At 40.9% G+C, this 23,315-nt stretch overlaps 1 protein-coding gene across 1 annotated transcript; it reads right to left on the reverse strand.

Moving 5' to 3' along the window:
• Nucleotides 1-409: 409 nt before the first annotated feature.
• Nucleotides 410-23,114, reverse strand: OBI1 (ORC ubiquitin ligase 1). Its single transcript, XM_050907535.1, has 6 exons — nucleotides 23,040-23,114; nucleotides 18,094-18,229; nucleotides 17,007-17,098; nucleotides 15,109-15,357; nucleotides 11,686-11,774; nucleotides 410-2,119 (listed from the first exon to the last, which is right to left on the reverse strand). Exons 1-6 carry the CDS (start codon nucleotides 23,109-23,111, stop codon nucleotides 616-618), a joined length of 2,142 nt encoding a protein of 713 aa, XP_050763492.1. The 5' UTR covers nucleotides 23,112-23,114; the 3' UTR covers nucleotides 410-615.
• Nucleotides 23,115-23,315: the final 201 nt, after the last annotated feature.

A 23,315-nucleotide genomic window follows, 5' to 3' on the forward strand; every position in this document is an offset into this window, starting at 1 on the left:
AGTGTTAAAGAAGAAATGTTTACTAACCGAAGTGCTGTAACCCTGAAAAGAAAGAGGCTGCTACCTTACACTCAGTTAAAACAAGAGTTTCAGTACAGTACAGTGCTATGAAACAGTCCAAGCAGCAACATTTCCTCTGGGAGGCAAGTTTTATGGCAAAACTGACATTGTTTTATAGCAATTTCATGAATCCATAGGATATATAGCCAGTAGCTGCCTTACACGCACAAAATGTAATCTTTACGAATGGGAAACGTAACCTTTAAAACAAATTCTTACATAAATGACTGATCTGACAAGACCACTTAAAACTGTTCTGTTCAAGGGAGCCATTAGCTGTGCTCACAACTGGAAGATCATGTAACCTGAAAACTTAAAAAAACCCACCCCAAAACCCAACCCCCCCAAGTAAACAAAATGCCCAGTCAAAGAAAAGAATCTGGAATGGTTCCTCCCTAGGAAAGAGCTTGTAATGGGCAAGGGAACGTTCAGTTTTCACACAGTCGAAAAAGACAGGATCAGATTGCATGGAAGTCATTAAAAATTAAGTTCACCTGTAAATATTAAACATTTGCAGGCTGACAACTTTGAGTCACGTTCGATTTCCAAGCAGAGTCAGTTTTTGGTAGTTTTCGACGGACTAGCACTGGAAAGGCTGCTTTGAATTTTCCTCTTGGTTGACTGACTGACATTTTTATTTTTCCTTTCAGCTATAAAGGAAGACACCCAAGGAGGATTAAACTGATTGTGCAGGTCAGATGACATCTTTAAAAAGCAGGAACCGAACTTTTGTTCCTCAAACAACCTTTGTGAGTTACTGAATAGTAAACTCTGGGAAAAGTCTCTTTGAAACAAACAGTTTGGAGGTTTGATATCACTAGCCACTACGTTTTGGCCTGCAAACAGTGGAAAGTGGTCATTCATATCTAGCTCAGATGGGGAGAGGATGGAAAACATAGCAGGCTTCCAGCCAGTTCTGTCAACTGCTAGATCGCTTCTCTCTGGACACTTCATACTCTGTTCCTCATTCATCTCTTCCAGTTTCTTCTCAGTTTCATTCAGAAGCTTAGAGCACTCTGTTGACTTTGAAGAATTATCAAGATCAGAGGACTTGAAATTATAGCATGGACTCTTGCTGTTGTCCGATTCAGACATCATTGAGTCCAACTCGGAAATTTTATCGAGGTAGGCAGCATCCATAGATGCCTCACTGGAGGTTCTTGTGCGATTCATTTCAGAAGAGCAGAGAGTATGTAACTTTTTAGGTAAGCAAGAACTTGTTTTATCACTGGACTTTGCTGATGTCTCATCTGACTGACCAGCTACTGAATTTTGCTCTGATTCATCAAAATCTAAGTTCTCAGCAAAATTTGTTGGGCAGGTCCCCCAAAAACCTGATTTTTCTGTAGTAAAACAGTTTAGCTTCTTTTCGCTATTACAGCTGCTTGTGCTGTGTTCTGGAGAATCTTTGCTGCAATCATCTGAAGTGTCACAAAACTCTTCAAATTTCAGTTTTCTCAGGAATGTTGATGGTTTCCTTGCATTTTCTTTTCCATCAGGAGTGTTCAACTGAAGGCGACTGAGAGACAGAAAAGGAGTGCACGGTGGTGGAAGATCATAAAGTTCGTCATCCTTATATGGGGTACATTCCTCAATTTTATTCCACTGCTCTTCTAAGCAGGCATCCATATTTGTAGTATTTTCATCCAGGAGAACCCCATGACATCCTGGAAATAGTTCTTTCTTTGGGGCACACTGGGTATTTGAGCCATTTGAACTGTCTTGACTAGAAGAGCTTAAACAAGTTCCACCACTTGTCAGCTGTTCAAGACTGTCAGGACTTTGACTGGTAGTCAAAGCTTTTTTCTCCTCAACTTGGGTTTTCAAACATGTTGTGTCTTCACTGCTCTCAGCTCCTTTAGCATCTGTGGAAAGCGCTCTCTCACTAACAGCACTCACTGTCTGGGTTCCTCCGCCTGCATTTTTCAGCTGTAAAAGCTGACACTCCATTTCTTCTATGTATTTATCACTTCTTTCCAGTGCCTTTTTTAGACGGTTCATTTCACGTTCACTTTGTTCTACTTTGGACTGAAGTGCAGCTACTGTAAACCTACCAAACCTGCAGGAAGTAAGAAAGAAAGAAAATATTAAGCTGAAAAAAGACATTCTCGTGGTGCTTTGTGAGCTCATTTCAAGAACGAACAAAGCTGTTAAACATTGTGTTAATTTGAAAACAACAGTCAACTTTTCTCTGCTAGTTATGAGAAAAAAAAAATCATACATAATGTACAGGTGGAGGTGAATACCTGAAAAGGCAAAATTAAACTATTGGTGGTAGTAAGGCAATAACAAGCAGATTACCCTTCCAGGTGCTGGTTCTATCAATTCAACTCAAATATGCATGAAGAATTATCCCCTAAAACAATGGCAAAGATTTATGATAACATTTGAACAGTGGTCCACATCTTGAAATATTTACATTCAATCATTTTCCTACAGTACAGCAGTGTTTTACAATACATTTCTTACACAATGTCACCTTGTCAAATATAAAATGCCAATATGAAATTCAGAAATTGCAATAGTCCTTTGAGGTGGTTTAAATACTTATATAGACCATTTCAATTATGTTCCCGTTAGATATACAGCTTTTCCTCGGCCATTGTGTGGATGGTACTTCCACTTCAGAGCTACTTGTTTTTTTGAGCTTTACAACCAGAACAACCTAATTTCTTCCTTGACACCAATACAAAAAAACCTGCCACTTGTGGTTTGTGAAAGTTGCGTGTTTGTGGGGCTTCCAGCTTGAGCATATTTTCAACTGCCAAGATACAGACTTGCCTTCCCCCCATCCTCCACCAGCTTTCAAGACTGACCTTCCCCAGAGGGCAGGTGAAGGTTTCAGCTATATGCCCTGACTAATTCTAACCTGTCACTGACAGGTGGGCACCAGGGAATTCCCTGCTCCTTTCGAGGCTTTCAATTTACAGAAAGAAAAAACAATTAAAGTTCTGGTATTATTAGGAAGGAGGGAAGGACCTGCAGCCACCCTACAACGCTGACACATAAGGTTTTCTATCACAAAGAAATGACAATTTTGTATGTGGGTTTACACTAACCTCCACTTTCCATCTTGCAGCTCCATGTTACAGCACAAGTTTATATGCACTCTTCCAGCACAAACGCTGCCTGGAACTTCCACCCTGTTTCTTTGTCTGTCTGTCTGTCCCTCCTTCAGCATCTTCCAGAGTCACAGGGAATACCCATTCCATTTTCCCCATTCCATCCCCTCACCCCTTTGCAAAATGCTCCCACCGCAACCCTTAGACCAGTGAGGTCTTAAGGTGGTCTATCTGCGGCCTGCAACTATGCTGGCAAAATATCCATGAATCTATCATTTCCAGCAAAGAACCGAACCGCATTTTGTTTCTTCAGTTCCTGAGCCCAAAGCAGTAGGAAACTGCTCCATGCTGACAACTGCAATACAGTTAAGCGGGCAGTCTGGGAAAGCAATAAGGGGTATCACAAGCCCCAAACAAATTGGGCACGAGCGACCAGATCTACTGACATACGCCACCGTTCAACTGCTTCTGTACGTTTAAAGGACTTCGAAGATTTTGGTGTAGATGGTTCAGTGGTGGGGAAGATTCACGCAACAGTCTAAGTCAGTTCTTTCACAGAACTGCTACTAGACCACTTTTTAAATCAGATCAGCCTAAGCTCCACACAGTTTTGGTATGTGCCACTCACTGCTTTGTAGACATGAAATGGCAAGGTAGTACTTTTATATTTAGAATAGGAGTGTTCACTTCGTAAGATTTTTTGCCCCTAAAAGAAGCTGGCTGGATTGGAACTCTATCGAGGCAAGGACTTCCCCAACTCTGCATTACCTCTACCCAGTTACCTTTGTCTTCATAAAAATGAAGACAGACCATTTTTCATTTGCTTAGTCTATGGGTAACAATTTTTCTCAATTGATTATAGCAGTTTCTCCATTTCTGGTTGCATGCAAGAGGGAAATGGGAGAAAAGGCCAACAAGACTTCCTCCCTCTCCCCTATGAAACTAGATAAAAGCAGAATCACAGACAGCTCAGGAATGTTTCAATTATATTTTCAGGTGAAGGGGGTTACAATGAAATAAGCATCCTCATATACAACACATTTTGGCTTATTCCCTCCTTCAGTAAAAGGAACTCAGATTTTGGTTTAAAATACTGAAGGAGCCACTGTAGCATAGCAGGGCCCAAGCAAGACCCTTCCTGCTTCCTAGGGTGATCCAGAAGTATTTATATTGCCTTGCTCTAACAGACCTGTTCACACAGCCTTACAGGAGCAAACCCTACACTGCTCAATAAAGGATATAAAAATGATACAAAAATAGAATTTAGCTTAATAGCCAAGCAAGAGATGGGGAAAAATGCTTACGTAAAATAAGCAAGATTTTTGGGGGTCTGCTGTAACAGACACTTTGACATAAAAATTAAACGTTTACATTTATATGCATACCTGGCAATTCCTTTTTAATGGAAGAATAGTGTAATATGTTTATTTAATGCAAATAGCATTAGTGACAGCCTGAGATTTGCTTGAGGAAGAAGCACTACATTCTCAAGTGCAACTTTTCTAACAAGTGTCCTCAGGTTAAACAAAAATATAGTATGTTGTTCAAAGCCAAACAGCATCACCAATATGTTAATTGTCGTAGAGGGATGTGCTTGGGAATTTTGGTTTTCAGAAATCGAGCATATGACATGCTGCCTACAACCAGTTACCTCTGCAGTTAAGCACCAGAACAGTAGTTGCTTTCTGTTCCTGCTTTAAGACTTGCATGCATTTATTTCCCAAATTTTCAAGGACATGGATTTTTAAGACAGCCATATTACAATGCACATATTTAAACCAGTTACTCCAGACCAGAGCATGACATAGGTGTTTTAGTGACTGATCTGGCAGGTCAGCAAACAGTTTAAAATACATGCATATTTTGGTTAAAGAAGCCAGAACCCTCCCCATCTCCCCAAAACCAAATCACTCTCCTAAGAGATTTCTTCTTTTCCCTTCAGACATACAGTGAGCTGTGCCATAGCCATGAAGTTATAGTCTGATGATAGTAATAACAGAATGCAGCACAGTTACATGAAAATAAATTAAAGTTTGGCCTGACGCTCTAGATAAATTATTTTTCCAGAAGCATTTGAACCATTTCATACTTGGTAACAAGTTGACACATTCTTCAGTAGAAGTTAAGGTATTCAGTATACATGTGGTAAAGAGCACTTTTCATATCCTCACACATGGACAAAGTCTTTTTAGTGTTAGGGTCTTGTTCTCTAGTTGTATCACTTAAACAATGAGTTTGTATCTCACTGCATTTGTTTCAAGTACTTCCTTTCCATAGAAAACGGAAAGCCCAGAGAAACTAGTGGTTACTCATGAAGTGAATAGGAAGACATTTCAGGTGGGATTTGGATCCTTCAACACAGATACCTAGTGACATTTTAGATGGCCTAAGGTCTTTTACATGACTGCTGGCCTCCAGCTATCACTCTGGAAGGATACAGGTGTCCTATAGGTCCTGTATCACAGCTGCCAGCCCCAGGCAGGTGTACTGGTTATGTTATAGTGTCTGAGGTGACACCGGATGTCTAGATGAGCACTTGAACCCCGCATTTCAGGACCTTTCCTCAGTCAGAGACCACCTTCTTGTCCCAGCATGATTCTAACTTGACACCAATCAGAAAGTTGCAGTCAGCTCTCACCTACAGTGAGCAAGAGTAACTAACATTATAGCTATAATGTCTGAGTAACCCTCTCTCACGTTATTCCACAACTCCCTCAGTTATGTTTGAGTACTCCTGAAGAAGTCCATTTAGAAACTGTTTGGGAAGTTTAATAGTCTCCCACCTACAAGAGAACAAATTTCTTCAGTTGTTTCTTCTCTTATCTGAGTTCTGCAAATTCAGCTTTAGGGTTTTATTTTCACACATCAGTGACCACTGACTGTAGCATATCTGTCTAGTTGAGACCTTAACTCATATCAACTCAGTTTAAAAGTCACACAACTGCATACAAACATTTCTCTTTGTGGATATGAAGCAGCTGCAGCAGCTTTCCTATATAACCATTTACAGAAGACTGGGGCTGCAAGGATGCCACGGAAGATGCCTCTCCAGTTCTAATCACCTGATGGCCCAGACTGGGGACTGCCCTGCAGCTCAGATACACGAGCATGATCCATCCTCCAAAGGAAACAAAGGGTGAGAAGTGGGAAATGACAATGTACAGTCAGGGCTTGTCACAGTTCGAGATCAGGGCAATGCCAGAATGCACAACCAAACCCAGTCCCATTATTTAGATACACATTTTTCACTTGGGTTCTGCAGTTAGATGGGACAAGGTAGGAAATCCAAGAACAAAACAGCTGAAAGCCCTAGTAGTTTCTACAGCCCTCCTGTGATATCATGTACCAGATGCAGCTGGATGAGAATGAGTTCTGCAACCATCCTCTACATCAACTATGAAAGGTGATCTGCAGCAACATCTTGACAATATCCCAGGTTACATACAATTGCCTTAAAAGTGTGTCATATTTCCACAGGCATGTTTAAGAAGAAAAAACAAACAGTTACTGTCAGATGAAGGCCTTTTCCTAGCAAGCAAAAAAAGTCAAGAGATATACTTCAAGCATGTTGCTCTATTTAAGATCTGAAGCCAGAAAAAAATGAATCAGTAGTGGAACTTGGTTCCACTGAAGAAGTAGTCCTCGCTATAGCCTGCTGCTGCTTTCCGTTCTGCAGACCAGGCTGGCTGACAAAAGAAAGCATACAACGGCTCCTTCTTGAAGGAAGTAATAGAAACACTTGCTATAGCTGATTTTCTAAGCTTGTAAAGGAACAAATTATTTTCAGTTAAAGCAAATACTGGGCAGTAAATCCCCTCCATTACACAGTTCACAGAGTACAAACCAATCTGAAGACACATGGCCTTCCTCATGAAATCTCTCCTGAGCATCAGGGAAATCCAATTCCTTCACATCACATGAGTAAGGCTAAGCTTTACTGTTTGTTGGATGACTGTAGAGCAGCAGGATTTGAACAGAAGAACAGCCAAGGGACATTCTTTGAAAAGAGCTTCTCCTTTCACTTAGGGAATTGGGTGAATTCAGACAAATGTGCAAAGCCTCTCCAAGCATTTTAACATCTTTCAGTGAAGCAGCACTGGTCTTCCACATAGGAAAGCCAGATTATACCCGAGGTCGGTGAATAGCATAAACCAGAAATGATTACGTCAGAATTACTACAAAAAAAACCACCGGAAAACTCATAAAACCAAGCAGTGAGATCTGAATGTCCTTACCCATCTGCTTAAGGTTTAGATCCTCATGCCTGGAGTGGGTGCTTCCTCAGGATTTAGTGCTATGACTCAAGAACTCAAAGTTGTTTTGAAGGCTACTAAATAGCATTTTCTCCTATTTACTTTTAACGCCACACTGCAGCTGGTCTTTAAAGATGGCCACTCCTCTGGGACAGCAAGCTTGCAGGGAGCTGAGAAGGAAGCTCAGTTTTCTATCAAGGAAGATAGCAGCGTTCTTACCCTCTGCACCCCGGACACAGGTTACTAGAAGCCTATTTGTAGGCTCAGTGAAATGCAAACTGAATTAAACAGTCCAGCATGAGCAGAAATATTTGAGTTAGATAAAAATTGAATGTTGTACAGAATGACCTAAAAAGTCAACAGCTTTAGATTTCAGTGTGCAGGTACCTGAAGTCACAAATCTAGACAAGATAAACAGTAGAACTGGAGAAAGGGAAAAAAAAACCCCAAAACAACAACAATAAAACAACTCACAAAACAAGAGAAAAGAGATAATGCAACAATTTTCTGCATGTTACAGATAGTTTTTCAGATTGGGATTTTAACTGGCAGAAGAAATTAAATATTTAGGGAAAAGACTCCTAGGAAGCCTAGAAGTCTGGTTCAAGCTAATTTGAATCTAACCATTCATAAAATACACTATACCCTGGAGTAGATGGACTTGCTAGTTATTTTCCTTCAGGTAAAAAGCAAACATCCCTTTGCCAAAAATGCTTTTAGATCCATTGTGCCTTGCCAATAGATGTAACAGTTTTCTATTTTAAGTAGAGCTGGAACTAATAGGGCTTTATCATCCTGCAAAACTTAAGTTTTAGAAGTTTTCCTGTTCTGTATCAGGAAAATGGAAGTCACTGCAAACCCCTCAAGAGAAAGGGCAAACAAAGAGCAAGCAACAACGACCAAACAATCAGTCTGATTTGCCTGAGAAATGGGAAACCAACGCAGGTCTTTGGTAAGAATCAGAGCAAGCAACTTACCTCTACTTGCTTTTCAGACCTATGTCCCATCTATATGATGGTATGGTATTCTGGTGAAGGTCTACTCTGAAAAATGTTTCAGAGGGGGGGGGGGGAAAAAAAATCTAATCAATCAGCATCATCAATTAAAAAATTGTGTAAAAATCCCTGACATGGCTGCAATGTCAATTTTATTGACATACATGACATTTTTCAGCAGGTTGTAATGGATACGAACAAAGAAAAGACAACTCAAGACTATGATAAAAGGAAAGTTTTTTATTGACCACTGAAGAAGGCTAATTATATTTTTCCTGTGATGTCAGAGGTAGAGTCTGTGTTACAAAGGGATCATTCACCTGCCATCAGTGTTTCCTTTGCTATAAAGCAAAGCCTACTAAAATAATTTAGGTTGTGATATTTAGCCCCAGTGTCATTATGCACAAAATGAACTACATTTGGGATAAGGGGACTGAATACTGACAAACTCTTTAAAAAATAATTTGATACAAGTTTTAGTTAGTTACCTAGCCAGTTGTTTAAGCATGAATCCATACCTGACAATCTGAAGCTAAGAAATATATGACAAATGAAACAATGGTGGTGACACTAAATTACGAAGATCCAATCCAGTAGCTATTTTAAATTGCACTAGAGAGCCATTCATAAAGTTTTTCCAAAAATTACCTTCTGAACAATTCTGAATAAAGTACACTGAAACAACTGTACTGGCAAATCAGTGTACCTGCACAGAAAAGTTTAATTATAGTGACATTGTCGGGCTCTGATGCTTATGCCTTCAATTCTGATTTCATAAGCAAGGTAAGAAAACAGTTATTGCAACCCCTGTTCAGTGTGAAGCCTAGTTGAAAGACCTTTCAGATATTATTAAAGTTTGCCATCAGAACTGGAAGAACATTTAAAAAATGTCTTGATGTTAGGTCTGGTCTAAATATTGACCAGACTAATGACTACAAGGGTGAAAGTTAATCTATAAAATCTGCTACCAACACTAAAACAGGAGAGACTTCCTACCACCTGAAGGACATGACTGGAATTGAAAAGAATTGTTTTAAGTTTGACATGTGCATCAAAACATCCACCTGAAGAAAGCCAATAAATGGGTAAAGTCCCACACTTTGGAAGGGGACATTAGCAGCACAAATGCAAAATGAGGTAGGAAGGTAACTTTCTAAGTAGCTATTTAGCAGAACTGGTACTGGCCATTCACGCTAGAAGTGCCAGGTAAAACGATGCAACAAAAAGGGTACTGCAAGATATCAATATAAGATGTTGAAGCAAGACACAAGACAGTTTTTCTGCTCTACTTCATGCTACTGAGGCTTCATTTGGAATCTAGTACCCAGTTCTAAGCATTATTGCTTCAAAAAAACCATAGACACTGGAGAGCCCTGAGAGTACAGCAAAACCAAGTAAATCAGAAGTTTACTTCTCTTAAGTCACACTTATCTAGAAGAACTGGACAAATTCAGTCTAGAAGACATGACTAGGACTGAATGGGTATAGGTAGGGTGAATCAAAATTGCTAAATTTAAGGTGTGGAAAGGTTTCTTCCAGGACAAATCTTTCTTTGCATACATTTAAATTCTTGTAGTACACCACTGCGCTCAAAGTAAAACCAAAGCTGAAGATAGCAAAAGAAGGGTACAGACATGAAATTGTCTACACTCCTGAAGTGTCTGAACTATTCCTGGCCCAGTTTAAGCCTGAGTCAACTCATGTGCTCAATTCCCATGCACAGTTCTAGAATTAGCATGGGCCAAAGATCAGTCCCAACAGGCAGGTAGGACGTGACTATTTGTTCTGGAGACTAAAAAAAAGTTTAATAGTAGAGACACGGACAGGCCAACCTAGCTGGCATCTGGGTTGCAAAACAGACCTTGACACTGTCCAATTTCTAGTAACATTTGGCTATATCTGTGCTTCTAAAGAAGAAAGTGACTGGCTATTGTTTTAGGCCACATTGGCAAAAGATAGGAAAATAATCAGCTTGCAACAAAGACTAGTTCTTCACACCCTCCCCCTCTGATATCTAATTTTTCCGACCAACAGGATGGTAAAGCGTGCACAAGCTAGAAGAAATGAAAATTCTCTCCACTGGGGAGTTTACCTGACATCAGTAAAGTAAAAATCAAGTTAGATGATCTGGTCTCTTCTAGCTCTTCTTTTATAGGATTTATTTAGTTACATCTATTTACTTTTCAAGTTTGCCATCCTTGCCAACTCACTCTGAAATCTTATGGGAAAAGATATTCCATGCCATTAAAGCCCTGTCCATTGCCAAGACCTTAAACAGGGCTCTGTCTCCCTTATTAGGGGACTTCAGGGCAGAATGTACTTTTATGCATTTAACAGCATAGCACAAGGACCATGCATCTTCTTTCCTGTCGTCTTGAATGACAAGCAGTCTGGCAAGCAAGCTCCCTATAAGGACGAATTTCATCTTCCAGCAAGTGAGTTGTGAACTAGAACAAATTCCAGAGAGCTCTCTTCTCACATTACACAGGTGGCCCCCCAACCCCCTTCCTCAAAAGCACTGTATGAACCTTTGGCCAATGCTGCTCTTAGCTTTCTAAGTTCTAAACCAATGAGAGAAAAAAGGCAGAAAACCAATGAAAGAAAGGAATACAACTTTAAAAATACAAACATGTTGCTTCACAAAGTACTTCCAAGGAGAGGTACCTTAGCACACAGCTGTAATCAGTATGGCAAAGTTTCTGCTTTTTGAGGTCATCGTTGTTGATGTTTTAACTGTTTAAGACAGAGTATTAAACACAGGTGTCAGTTCTGGGAGTGATGTTCTCATGCTGCAGAAGCTTGACTCTATATATCTTGCCCAGACACAAAGCTATCAGGGACTTGCCTTGAATAGGGACCCTAAGTCCACAGAATAAACCCTGAAGGCAGCAAAAGGAAGAACAAAACAAAACCAAATACAAACAACCAGAACATCTGCACTCAGTAACAGACCTTCTGCTTTGACTGTATACCAGATTTAGAAATTTCCCAATCACAAAAATAAGTTAACTGTAGAATTCAACTAATAAATCCAGTCCTTCAATATTGGCCAGATAATGCAAGGAACAGCACTTGTAGTCATGTCATATTCCTTCACTGTAGACTTGCTGCTATTCTGTAAGTTGCATTTGTCACCCACTTGCTGCTACTCTGTAAGCTGCATCTGTCACCCCAGTCTATGAGGATAAAAACTCCGAAGTCTACCTGAAGACACATATGCAACACCACGTATACCACCACAGTTTTAGGTTAAAGTCCTACAACAGTTAAACAGTCTATAAATAAAATATGGTAGCTTTTAAAATATTCACATACTTTTGGGGTGATCTACTATCAACTTCAGCTTTTAGTCGCAAATTCTCTCTTAAAAGGCTACTGTTTTCCATGCTCAGTTTCTTATTTGCCTAAGGAAAAGAAAAGGAAAAAAATAAGTATACAGTAAACCAGAAATGACTTCCAATATTTATAGGACAAGCTGTTTCTCCTTTTTAAAGAGACAGAACTAGAAATGTGAAGACAGGAAACAGCCTTCAGACAGGGACACCACTTAAAAATCACCATGGGAAATGGCTTGCAAAACTGAATAGCGAACAGACATTTTTTATTTATATTCCCAAAATACATCGCAAGTGTCCTACCTAGGGAAATAAACACAGCTATGTTAGTTAGCACAGAAAGTCATTAAGGAGATGTACTAATGGCAATTCCATGTTTTTTTTTTCCACATGACTAAATACATTAAGTACATTAACATTACAATGTGCAGGTATCAGCAAAACTAATGTTGAACAGCTTCCCCCATTCCAAATTAGAGTAAGATTACTTTGGGTTTTTTTGGCTTGTTTTTAAAGCATAGTTATCCTGTGGATATAAATCTATTATGACAAGCTATTTGCAGTCTTTCTTCACTTTCTTCCAGGATGTTGCGATTAAGAGTTCTGATTCACAACCCTTCTTACTCCTTGAACTGAGGTCAATTCCTTCTTCTCAGTTCAGCAGACACCCTTGTTAACAAGATACTGCATATAAAGAGAAGTTTTCCTGCCACCGTGTTTCAGAACAATGAATGCCACTATCCTAACAAGTAGAAAATACTCTTTGCACTTCATAGTCTCCTCAATCTCTGTATGCTGAAAACAGCACCACCAGTCCAGGACTCGTAATTCATAGCCTCAATTAGATGATGCTTCCACCGCATAATAAAAGTATGATCTAGAGTTAGATCTGAAGAAGGAGCTATGCAGCTGGGCTCAGGAGTGAACTGTACTTTTTCAGAAGCATCAAAAAGTGCAAGAAGAGAGGCAGAAAACTCTAAATGCTTATATAAACATACCCAGCAACCTCTCCAGGTGAGGCTAAGACAGTGGGGGGTTGGGGGAATAGAGCAGAAAAAAAATAAACACCTCCCCCCCACCTCTTCCTAGGGGCAGAAAGAGTAAGTAGAGACTTCTAGTAAAGAAGGAATGGGAAGGGTGAGCCAAGGGCTTGGGTGCCTGAGTGTCAACTATTTGGTATTTAAAAAATAAAAGCACAAAGAACTATTCTGAAAGCAATGAGTAAGAATCCAGGACACCTCACTTCCAAAGGAGCATCAAACCATCTGACAACATGGCCAAGACCTTTCTCTCTTTCCAGAGACACAGTTCCCCCAGCCACACAATCAAATAGGAAACTGCATGACTTGCGTAGAGTTGGTGGGTAGGGCATTCACCTGGCACATGGCAAGGCACGACTGAACCTCTTTGGTGTCGTTCTTCCAGCGAGTGCTCTACCCTCCAAGCCAGTAATCTGCAAGGGATCCCCACTTGCAGCACAACGTCTAGACTAATGAGTTCATGTAACTGCATTATTAATGAGTGTACTTTGTCTAGTATTTCTGCTACTGGGTTTGTATCACCACTTCCATACTCGTTATGGCTCCACTCAAAGTAATCATGCCTACTTTGGGAGTCTCTGCTCTAGGACATTAAATGACAAAGGTGGCTGCTATTTTCTGACTCAGTCTGGTTTTAAAAAGAAAGTGATAGCAACCACTTTTTCTGAGGGACTCTGTCTCACTGGGAAGCGATGGGTGGTTGAAGCTCCTGGGTCAGGTACTGTAGGGGATAAGAAGGTTTCTGGTTCCAGATTGAGTGTATGTGGGAAAGAGGTCTTGCTGTTCAGACTGGGGTTGGTCAGTGCACACTCAGAAGTGAAACAAGGTCTAAAAGAAGAGCCAAGTGACTTTTAGGTACTTCTGGGACTGAGCAGCTGTTGAACAGGGAACAGATGGGAAGAAAGTGTTGGACTCTATGATCTTTAAGGTCTTTTTCAACCTAAATGATTCTATGATCACAGTTTAAGACTTGGTCCCTAAAGCCCATCTAAACCTCTATTCGTATCTAACCCTTAACCAAATTCAGATACTCCATAAACTTAAAATCCTTTTCTTGCTAAGGCTCAAGTTATATGGAAAAAAAACCCAAATACACCCCTCTCAGTCTCTGCTATATTCTTCTTTTTACTTACTTAGGGAAAAAGTTAAAGACCTTAGTCACCACAAAAAAAAAGAGGCAGTACAGTTTAACTTTACAGAAAAAAAAAAAAACCCCAAACCAAAAAAATTAGGCAGACAAGAACTTCTTGCTGCGAATCCCCTTTTGCTGACTACAAGTGACTCTGAAGCTCCTGAGATCCTCTTAGGAGGGCACAGGATGTGTCCCAGCCTGCAAAGTTGGAAGTCTGAGTCTAGCTAAGCTATTGAAAAAGCTAATTTTGGAAACTCAGTTTATTCCTTCTAGTGTTTATCACACAGTCCAATCAGGGCCAGAATTTGCTTTAGACTACACAGAGGCAAGCGTCCCATTAACAACAGAATGGTAGAACAGTATAATGTGGGCCTCTGAGTCTGTAGCACAGGAAAAGTGTAAACACTATTAATGCTTACAAAGGAAAAAAAGAGTCCTAAACATATAACGCTTTGGTTTTGCAGGAAGCAACCCAGGATTGTTAACAAAAGAAATAAAGGCAACATTTGGAATAAACGCAAGTTCAGTTCTTTCCACCTTGCCTTTCAAATTAATCTTGAAATTTCATTCTTCTTCAATGTTTGAGGTGATTCTTCTTGTGCCCGCAGGTAGATTTTGCAAGATATTTTTATTTAGATGTGTTTTCACATGACTATCTCCTGCATCCCTCCTTCTGCAGTATCAGGTTTTCTTTTATATTACATTCAAGATGTATAAAAAAGCCGCAGGTTTCCAGTAAAGGATCTTCTGGTCATAAAATGCTGAAGCTTGTCTATTTTCGGTCAAAGGGTCAAGTTACTTTGTCTCAGCAAATTGCACCAAAAATATCGGCTAGCAGGGAGGGCAATAGTGCAAAATCTGCCTCAGCCAACTGTACTGTGTTTGGCTACTGAATGTTGTAAAATAGATATATTATATAGATTATTGCAAGTCTGAAAAATCTGGTCATCAATACTGGTGACAAGTGCTACTATAATCCAATTACCCAGTCATAGAGTGACAGAGGAGTTGAAGAAGAGTCACATACAAGACTCACTAGAACAAGCAATAACATTTGACACTTGCAAAGGCTATATGGAAATACTGTGATACACCAACAGCCACTGGAATTCAATTTTTTCCTCTTTCTTCTGGATCTATGAAGCACCCAGAGGTCATGCTAGCTCTCACTCCTGTTTAACTAACACGAAACAGTTACACCACAAGATAGCTGAAGAAATGTATTTATTACCTCCTTTAGCTTTTCCACATTATCCATCACTTTTTCGTATATATCATTGGCAGCTTTCAGCTTTTTGCTCCATTCCTCTGGGGTTTCTGGGCCACTGGTACTTGCTTCATTTGCTGACTGGCTAGCTTCCTCATTTTGGCAAGACAAAGCTGATGCCGTAGGATCCAGAAGAGATTTCAGCTGTGTCTGTAAACTGAGATTTTTACCTCTCAGATCTTCCACTTCTTTTTGCAGGGATTCTATTTCATCCTAAAGGTGTCAGAAATTCACAGGAATTAAAATAATGTGTGAGATTAATTAAATAATACTGGTAAGTTCCCACAGCGCTTTAGAAACACTGGTTCTGGCAAGCCCAGATGCATGTCTTCACTTACACATATATCTAAGTATGCTTATGTATTGTGCTCTAGGCAGGATTTTAATCAACCTGCACACTCAAGCATAGTGAAGGTTTTAGTGAAGGGAATCCCTTGACTACATAAAGGGCCCTGAACAAACTGGTGGGCAGACCAAAAGCTTCAAAGCTTTCAGCAACATGAATCTATTATTAGGGCACTCTGTGGAAGGATTTCCTGTACCAAGAGTGTTCTTAAGGTCGTCCTCTGCTGACTCATTTGCTGTTATTTGAGAATGTTTCTCTCTTATCATTCTGAAACATCACATCTTCAGATGCTGAAAGTCTCAAGATTCAAAATGGACAGAACACTGCATGGAAGAGGCTGCTCCAGCTACACGAAAGTAACATCATCTTAGGAAAGACTCTCAAAATGCAAAGAACAAAGCTCTTAGCTGTATTGGTCTGAAGCCACAGAGAAGCAAAAACATTCAAAAGCCTGCTGTTAAAGGGATAAAACAAATAATTTATCCTGAAAACATGTCTTCTACACCGTTCACCAACTTAAATACTTGAGTTGCTCAAGGTCAGATTACTAAAGGAGGCCATATACGGCATTTACATAAATCCAAGGCATATTTGCATGAATAATCAAGCTCCCCCCTCCACCCAGCATGAGAACAACCATTTTAAATTTAGTTTTTTGAAAAGATTTATGCTATTCTATGCCTATCTGTGTGATTTTGGAGTTGATTCAATAGAAAGGCAGGAAACCTCCCTTTCCTGACTCCTCCTTTCATAGAGGATGAAAGAAGCTGAGCTATGGGCAAGCTTGTCATAAAAGACAGCCCTAACTTTCCCAGTGTAAGGATATATACAGTGTACATTTCCTTTCTCTCATTCTCGTCCCTGAGACAGGTTTCCTTGCAAAATTTGTGATGTCTTCACACTTCTGCTACTAAGGAAACAACAGCTGAGAAAACAAACTAAGCATATTCCTTATTAACACTTTTTCACCTTGTTCCTAAGAGACTATTTTTCCAGCAGGAGGGTGGAGATAAACTTCCAAGCATTCACTCACTTTCAGCAAACAATAAAGCAACAGTGATAAAAATTAACCTATGCCAGAAGGTTACAGTGGGCAATACACTTTAAGAAGGAATTTTGTCTCCCTGAGCAACAGGGAATTACTTCAGAAAATGTTTGCATTTGTATTGAAGACAAAACAAAAAGCCCCCAACACCCAATACACATAAAGAAAACCCTCCCATACCACCTGGGGGTGGAATTCCCACAAAAGTACAGAATTGGCTGTACTTGGCTACCTGTAGCATAGAAAGAGTATCACCATGACTTCAGCAGGACCACTTCAAGCACCCGCAAATGCTCTCTTGTAACCTTAGCCAGAAGGTGGGATTTTAATGCAGCTAAGTTTCATGTAGAACCAGTATAAACCTTTACTCAAATTAAAAACAACAGGACTCAAAGCAAAAAGACCAGTTGTATGCAGTAATTTAACAGTTGCAGTGCATCTGGAAAGTCACAACACTCCCCATGTCCTTACCTCATATTCTTTGTGGAGCAATTCAAGCCTTGTTTTACGTAGATGTTTTCTGACTGTTGGACTAAATATAGGATCACTTTCACTCGTTCCTCCTAAAGCAGCACAGGATGAAAGAAACACTAATATTGCTTCTTTTTCAGTCAATTCAATAGTAGTAATCCCCCTTATAGCACTTTTCATATTATCAACTGCAAATACAGCTCATATTGGACCAATCTATGACCATGGGAGATTTAAAGTCCTTTCATTTTCAGAACTGGTTAAACAGGAGTATCTGTTAGTGATGTTTAGAAGTCAAAATCCTGCCTCACAGCAGGAAGACAACTTCTGAATTTTTCAACTTTGTATTTTCCTTGACAGAATCCTATCTTATTTAAGATCATACTATTAAAACAGAGCTAAGGGGGTGGGGGGGGGAAATCAAGCATACATTCAATTAGTACAAGATAGTGTAAATTTCTAAAGTGAGATTGTTCAGATATATTTTTTCTCTCAGAACTGAATAGCAGAGCTGACATTTTATGTGAAATAAAGATCGCAGTATTTTCTAGCTCTGGGGGAGTTCAGATCCACATTCAGGTGTTGTAGCTTTGCCTTATCTCTGTGCTAAGAGACATTTTCTTAAAAATAAAGCAAAAGGGAGGAAATGGTGAACAAAACAAACTAAACCAACCAACCAAACAAAAAGACCACATACTCATTCAAGATTCTGGATTTAAGTATACTATTTCTCAGCTAAATGCTATTCTCCTAGGTCAACAGGTTGCAATGCATAGGTAGAGTACTTCAAGTGATATGCATTTTTTTCAGTTAAAGGCACAGTCCAACCAAGATTCAAAAAACAACTATTAGAGCCACAGGGTACTTGCTGCCTTTGAATAATCTAGCCACTAATATACACATCATCTTTGGAATTTTTGCCTTGTAGCTACTATGTATGCTTCCTGAAAGATTTAAAGTCAGATCTTCCTTAGACGCTGGTAAAAAACACACAGAGGAAAAAATATCCAGACATCTTTGGACTCAAAAGAATCTCCTCCAGCAGTAAATACCAGAAAGTTATTTCAAAGCCTAAAGTTGTCCTTACCTATAATTTCCTTGCAAGGATTTTCAGGCGTGATGGGAATCCTGCAAGCTGGACACTGATTATTGTTCTTCAGCCACACTTCAATACAAATGGAACAGAAGACATGGTTGTTGACACAGATGACTGGGTGACGGACCTTTTAGTATCAAGGGTAAAAAAAAAAAAAAAGAAAATAAAGCAAACAGAAAGACACTATGAATACTTTAAAACTCTTTCAGGTAACTGAATATGAAAATACACTACTCCATCTCCCAGTGCAAGTCTGGTCTTGCAGGAAAGAGACGCTGTTGTTTCACAGGGCTAGCTAGGAGTAACCTCCTGACTCACAACACCAAACTTCCCTATTATTGAAGGCACCAAAGCTATAACCATTTTTGCAAAACTAAGGTCCTTGATTCCAAGAGCTCGTTAATACACAGTGTGGCAAGCATGTTTCCTTCACCCCACAACCTCCAAGAACTGCAGCCAACCACTCCAGTGAAACGCATTCGCCCTCCTAGGTAGAAGGAGACCAAAAGACACACATTAACCGATTTCCGAAAGTGAGGGAATGAGGGATTACTCCTGGCAACAACCAACACTTTGCCTTGGAAGAGGTGTCACTGAAACGGATAGTGTTACAGATTAACTCTAGCCTGCACATAATCAGCTTCGTGGAAATCAGCTTTAAAAAGGCTTAGGGCCAAAACCACAGAGCAGAAACATGAACCAGCAATCACTAATTCAAGCCTCCTGCTAGATATGCATTGCTACTAAATAAGTCATTACCCAAGAATGGGGCAGCTAACTGAAGGATTAAATATTCCAATCAGACACAGATCCTTTCAAGAAGCTTTCCCTCCCCTTCCAAAACAGCAGGGTAAACAAAATTTCAGAAAATATTAATGACAATGCATTATTCTCTCGTCATTTAACTATAAACCCTGTTTGAAAGTAAGTGTGCATAGAGAGACCAAATATGATACGGAAGAAAAAGACTGTCCCCTATAGCTATGCCTTATTGCAGCTTCTGTTACAGCTTACTGTAATACAGTCTCAAATCTCTGAAGACTTAACATTAGTATCTGTGTTAGGGGTCTCAGAAATAATTATTTGTTTTTCCTCCACCCCTGTCTTTGCCCAAGAAATGTGTTTTGAGACACAGAAGTATCAGCATCTATTACTTTAGATCCCACCGTGTTGCACTTAAAACCCATGTTCAAGAGAATCCTTTCAACTCTAAAAGAAGTTCTCATCATCTCCAAGACTTTCCTCTTTCATTCTATTAGTAAAGTAGTCAAACTAAAAAGGAAAAATGAAACGTTGGCAGAGAGAAGCAAGCAACTGGAAAGGACAGCCAATAACCACTTGGGAAAACAGATCAGATGTGTCCTGTAGTAATCATACCCATACAATCAGTGTTGCACAAGCTAAAAATCAAGCGTTTTACCACTGAAATACACATGGATCTGAATTAAGGCCCAGATGTGTCAGCTTCTTCTCCAATTTACTATCTATGCCTCTGTCACATTACAGGATTTACAATATTTTTAAAATCTCCAATATGACAGTCCTGGGAGCCAAAGGATTTATCTATACACAAACAGAAACTCAAGTTACTGAAGGTGTGAATAGAGAGAGACTAAGTGATTTCTCCAAGTGTCTGCACACTTTCACCTCTAATTAAGGAGGCTTTTTTGTGATTAATGCAAGCATTAGCACACCAATACTTTGGAAACGTTTAAATATTACAATTTCAATTATTAAAAAAAAAAATCTTGTTATTTACTGCTTTTCTTTACCAGAAAAAGAGCTTTCTCCAGCTTTCCCACCAGCAGCTAGAAGAAAAAAACCCCAACTTTTTCTCTTGCTGTACTTCTTTCTTACTCAGAAGCAGCCTGAGAATAGTTATATGGATGGTGATGATAGGATACAGAGCAGAGTAACAAAAAATAATCCAAACAGGAAAAGACATTTCAGGAGTGCAGGTCTCCCCCCTGGGGAGCAAGAGACCCTCAGTTACCCCAAACCTGACATGGAAGCGCACTTCTTGCAAGTGAATGATTACTCTATATCTCTAGCAAAATAGTAAGTCACATTTATTACTCTCCAGGGTACAGTGCTTCTGATTTACACACCTTTACAAGTTTCATTTCAGGGCTGAGGTTTATACTTTCGTTGGCTCAGGATCCACACAAAGCAATCCATGCGACAACAGCAGAAGCCGCTATTGAGATGTCACACAATGGCTGGGGGTGCCACTGCCCTTCACCGAGTCCCTGAGCCACCGACTGTGACAAGCCCGGGAGGTGGGGGATCACGACATGCGCATTACTAAAGAAGCATTTCACTTGAATTACAGCACAGTTTCAGTTCCTTAATCGACCACAATGTCTAGAAAGACTACAGCTTATTTGAGAAGGCTTGATCAGCTAGGTGATTTTGAGCAATTTCCTCATTCTTCCCCCACACATAATGCGATTCCTATGCAGATGAAAATCAAATCCGGTACACATCTATGACACTTTGAAGGCACTTCTGGACCTTCAAGCAGCATTAATGGAGGAGCAGGCGCATGGAAAAGCAGGCACACTGATACCAGTGAATGAATCCCCAGACATCCTAGGGGGTTTCAACACACAGAATTGTGTGTCCGAGCCCAAGCAAACTGTCAACACCAAAACCAACAGGAGAGACCTTCAGTCATTCTAGGACGAGTAAACGTAACAGCCTGATGCAGATGGCTTCTGATCTGCTCACTAATTATGAATACAGATATGTTAGAAGATAGCCCAGACTGTGTTAAAAGAACATTCAGGTAACAAACATGAAATTTATCCAAGCGATTAACTCTTATTATAAATGGTTATTTGCCTGTCTTGCCATTATACTTTATGATACTGTTCACACTAACAAAATGGGCTAACATCCCCCCCTAAGATTTCTGCTTCATTAAAAACAATGAGTGGTCGACATTATTGAATGAGTTTCTCTTCAACATCTCTTTTTATCCCCTTACCACTATGCACAGTGAACAGTTTCTATTTTGCAGTCAGTCTTTTGCAAATTTTGCAGAGATAGCAAGAGGTACATTCTGATTGTAAGGTGGGCCTCCTACTCAATTTGAAGCCTATGCTACAAACCACAGAAGTATTAGAATATGTCAACCCTCCATGACACTTTCTGCTCCCCCCTACGAGATAGGACAAAACCAGCAAGATTTTTCCCTTAATTTAAACTAAATAACTTGTTCTTCCTCTAACCTTACTCTTGAGAAGAGCTTTTTCTGATGAAGTTTTTCAATGAAGTCCTAAGCTAGAGACAAAGATATGTATTAAAAAAAAGGACAGTCAGAGCTGTCAACTTTGGCAAAATTTAAACAGCTTCACACATCTAAAAAGGAAAGCATTCAAATACCTTTATTACAGATATCACCAGTAGATTCACTTATATAATGTTAATATATTACCTCAGTGCAAGATACCAAGTAAGAAGAGTGTGGCCATCTCTTCCAGTACAAACTCAGGAACACCAATTCCTGACCAACTCCAGAAAAGAAGTGGAAGTATGAAACAGTGGCTTGAAATAACCCAGTGGCTTTATAGCAAAATATGAGTGAATACCTAAAGAATCTATCAAGTGTTTAGATTAGAAAGTCACTAGGATCAGATACAAATAGCAAATACATTGTCAGTTTGATTTCGCTCTCCTCTTTTTCAAGAGCATCCACTCTGCATTACAAACACAGTAAATTTGTGTTCTCCTCCATTTTCATTAAACAGATAAATTGAAAAGGAGAGGTAACAGGACCACAGCCAGGAAGTCTTGCTCAGCTTCCACAGAAAAGCCAAGAAATGAGTAAACATGGTTGCTAAAAGCATCACTCTCTGTTAGAGTTAAGAGAGTTGAGAAAAGGGAGATGTCTGACTGCTTTCACTACCAGCACTACACCTACTTTATACATCAAACGCGCCTATTCTTTTGTTATCACTCCAGCAGAAAAGGTCTTGGAGTAAAGGCCAGGTGAGGTAGAAAGAAACCGGACAGTAAATGCCAGAGTACAAACATAAAAGGCTATGTCTTCCCTTGTAATTACTGTTGTGCTTTAAGAGGTTTGTTTTGTTTTGCAGAGCAAGGAAACAAGAAAAAAAAAAAAGAGTAGCGGGGAACGAGCAAAGAATTTGAGAAGCAATTAGTGACAGCTATGAAATTAGCTCTGGGGCTTTTAGAGAAGAACAGCCTAGCAAGAGCCCTCCGCTTCCCAAGGGAGAGGAGAAAGGGACTGAGAAAGGGTCAGAAAGAGGAAACGGAAAACTTTTTCTCCAGATGGCTGCAGTTTTGCTCAATACTTGTTAAATCCACTTGGTTATACATCCCCTCTTTGTTTCACATGTCCTCTACGACACAGCACCACGCTCAAACACAAACTCACCTAGTACTTTAAAACAGATTATCCTACTGATACCGGAAGAAAAAACAAACCTCAAAGCCTTCAGCCTGGGAGCCATACACCCACGTTTCGGCGCGGGGGCGACCTCGGCGACTGGGGCCCCCAGCCCCCTCTAACAGCCCCCGGGAGGCTCCCGCCGGGGGGGCGGGGGGGGCACACGGTTCCCACCACCCCAGCGGTGGCAACAAACCTCGCCCGCAGCCGGGACTGGCCCCCTCGGGGGACGGGATCTCCTCCTCCGCGAGGCAGGACCCCTCCCCACCCCGAGGAGAAGAAACATTCCCCGCCCTCCCCCCCTTGGAGAGGGGACCCCACACCCCAACTTTCTTCCCAGTGCGGAGCCGCAGCCCCTTAAAAGAGACAAACCCGGTTGGGTCAGGGCTGCGGGCCACGGCTGGGCCCCCCGAACAGCCGCCAGCCGGAGCGGGCCGGTCCGGACCTCCCCCCCTTCCCGTACCCACCACCGGGCCGCCCCCAGGCGGGGGCTGAGGGGGAAGGGCAGCGGCGGCGCCGTTACCTTCCCCAGGCAGATGTGGCAGGTGATGGGCAGCGTGAGGGACAGCGTGACGCTCGGCCCGTGCTGCGCCATCGCGGCGGCCCGGCCCGGCCCCGCCAGCACGGAAGTCCCAAAGGCAGGCAGGCAGGCAGGCAGGCGGTAACGGCGGCGGCGGCAGCGGCCCCCCGCCAGCCCCGCTACGGCAAGCCGGCGAGGCCAAGCCGCCGCCCGGCGGAGGGAAGGCGGCGCGCGCTTTTGCAGCGCTCCCCTGGAGGGCGGGCGGGAGCCGCGGCCCCC

The sequence above is a fragment of the Gymnogyps californianus genome, chromosome 1 (genome assembly GCF_018139145.2).
Source record: "Gymnogyps californianus isolate 813 chromosome 1, ASM1813914v2, whole genome shotgun sequence".
Taxonomy (NCBI): Eukaryota; Metazoa; Chordata; class Aves; order Accipitriformes; family Cathartidae; genus Gymnogyps; species Gymnogyps californianus.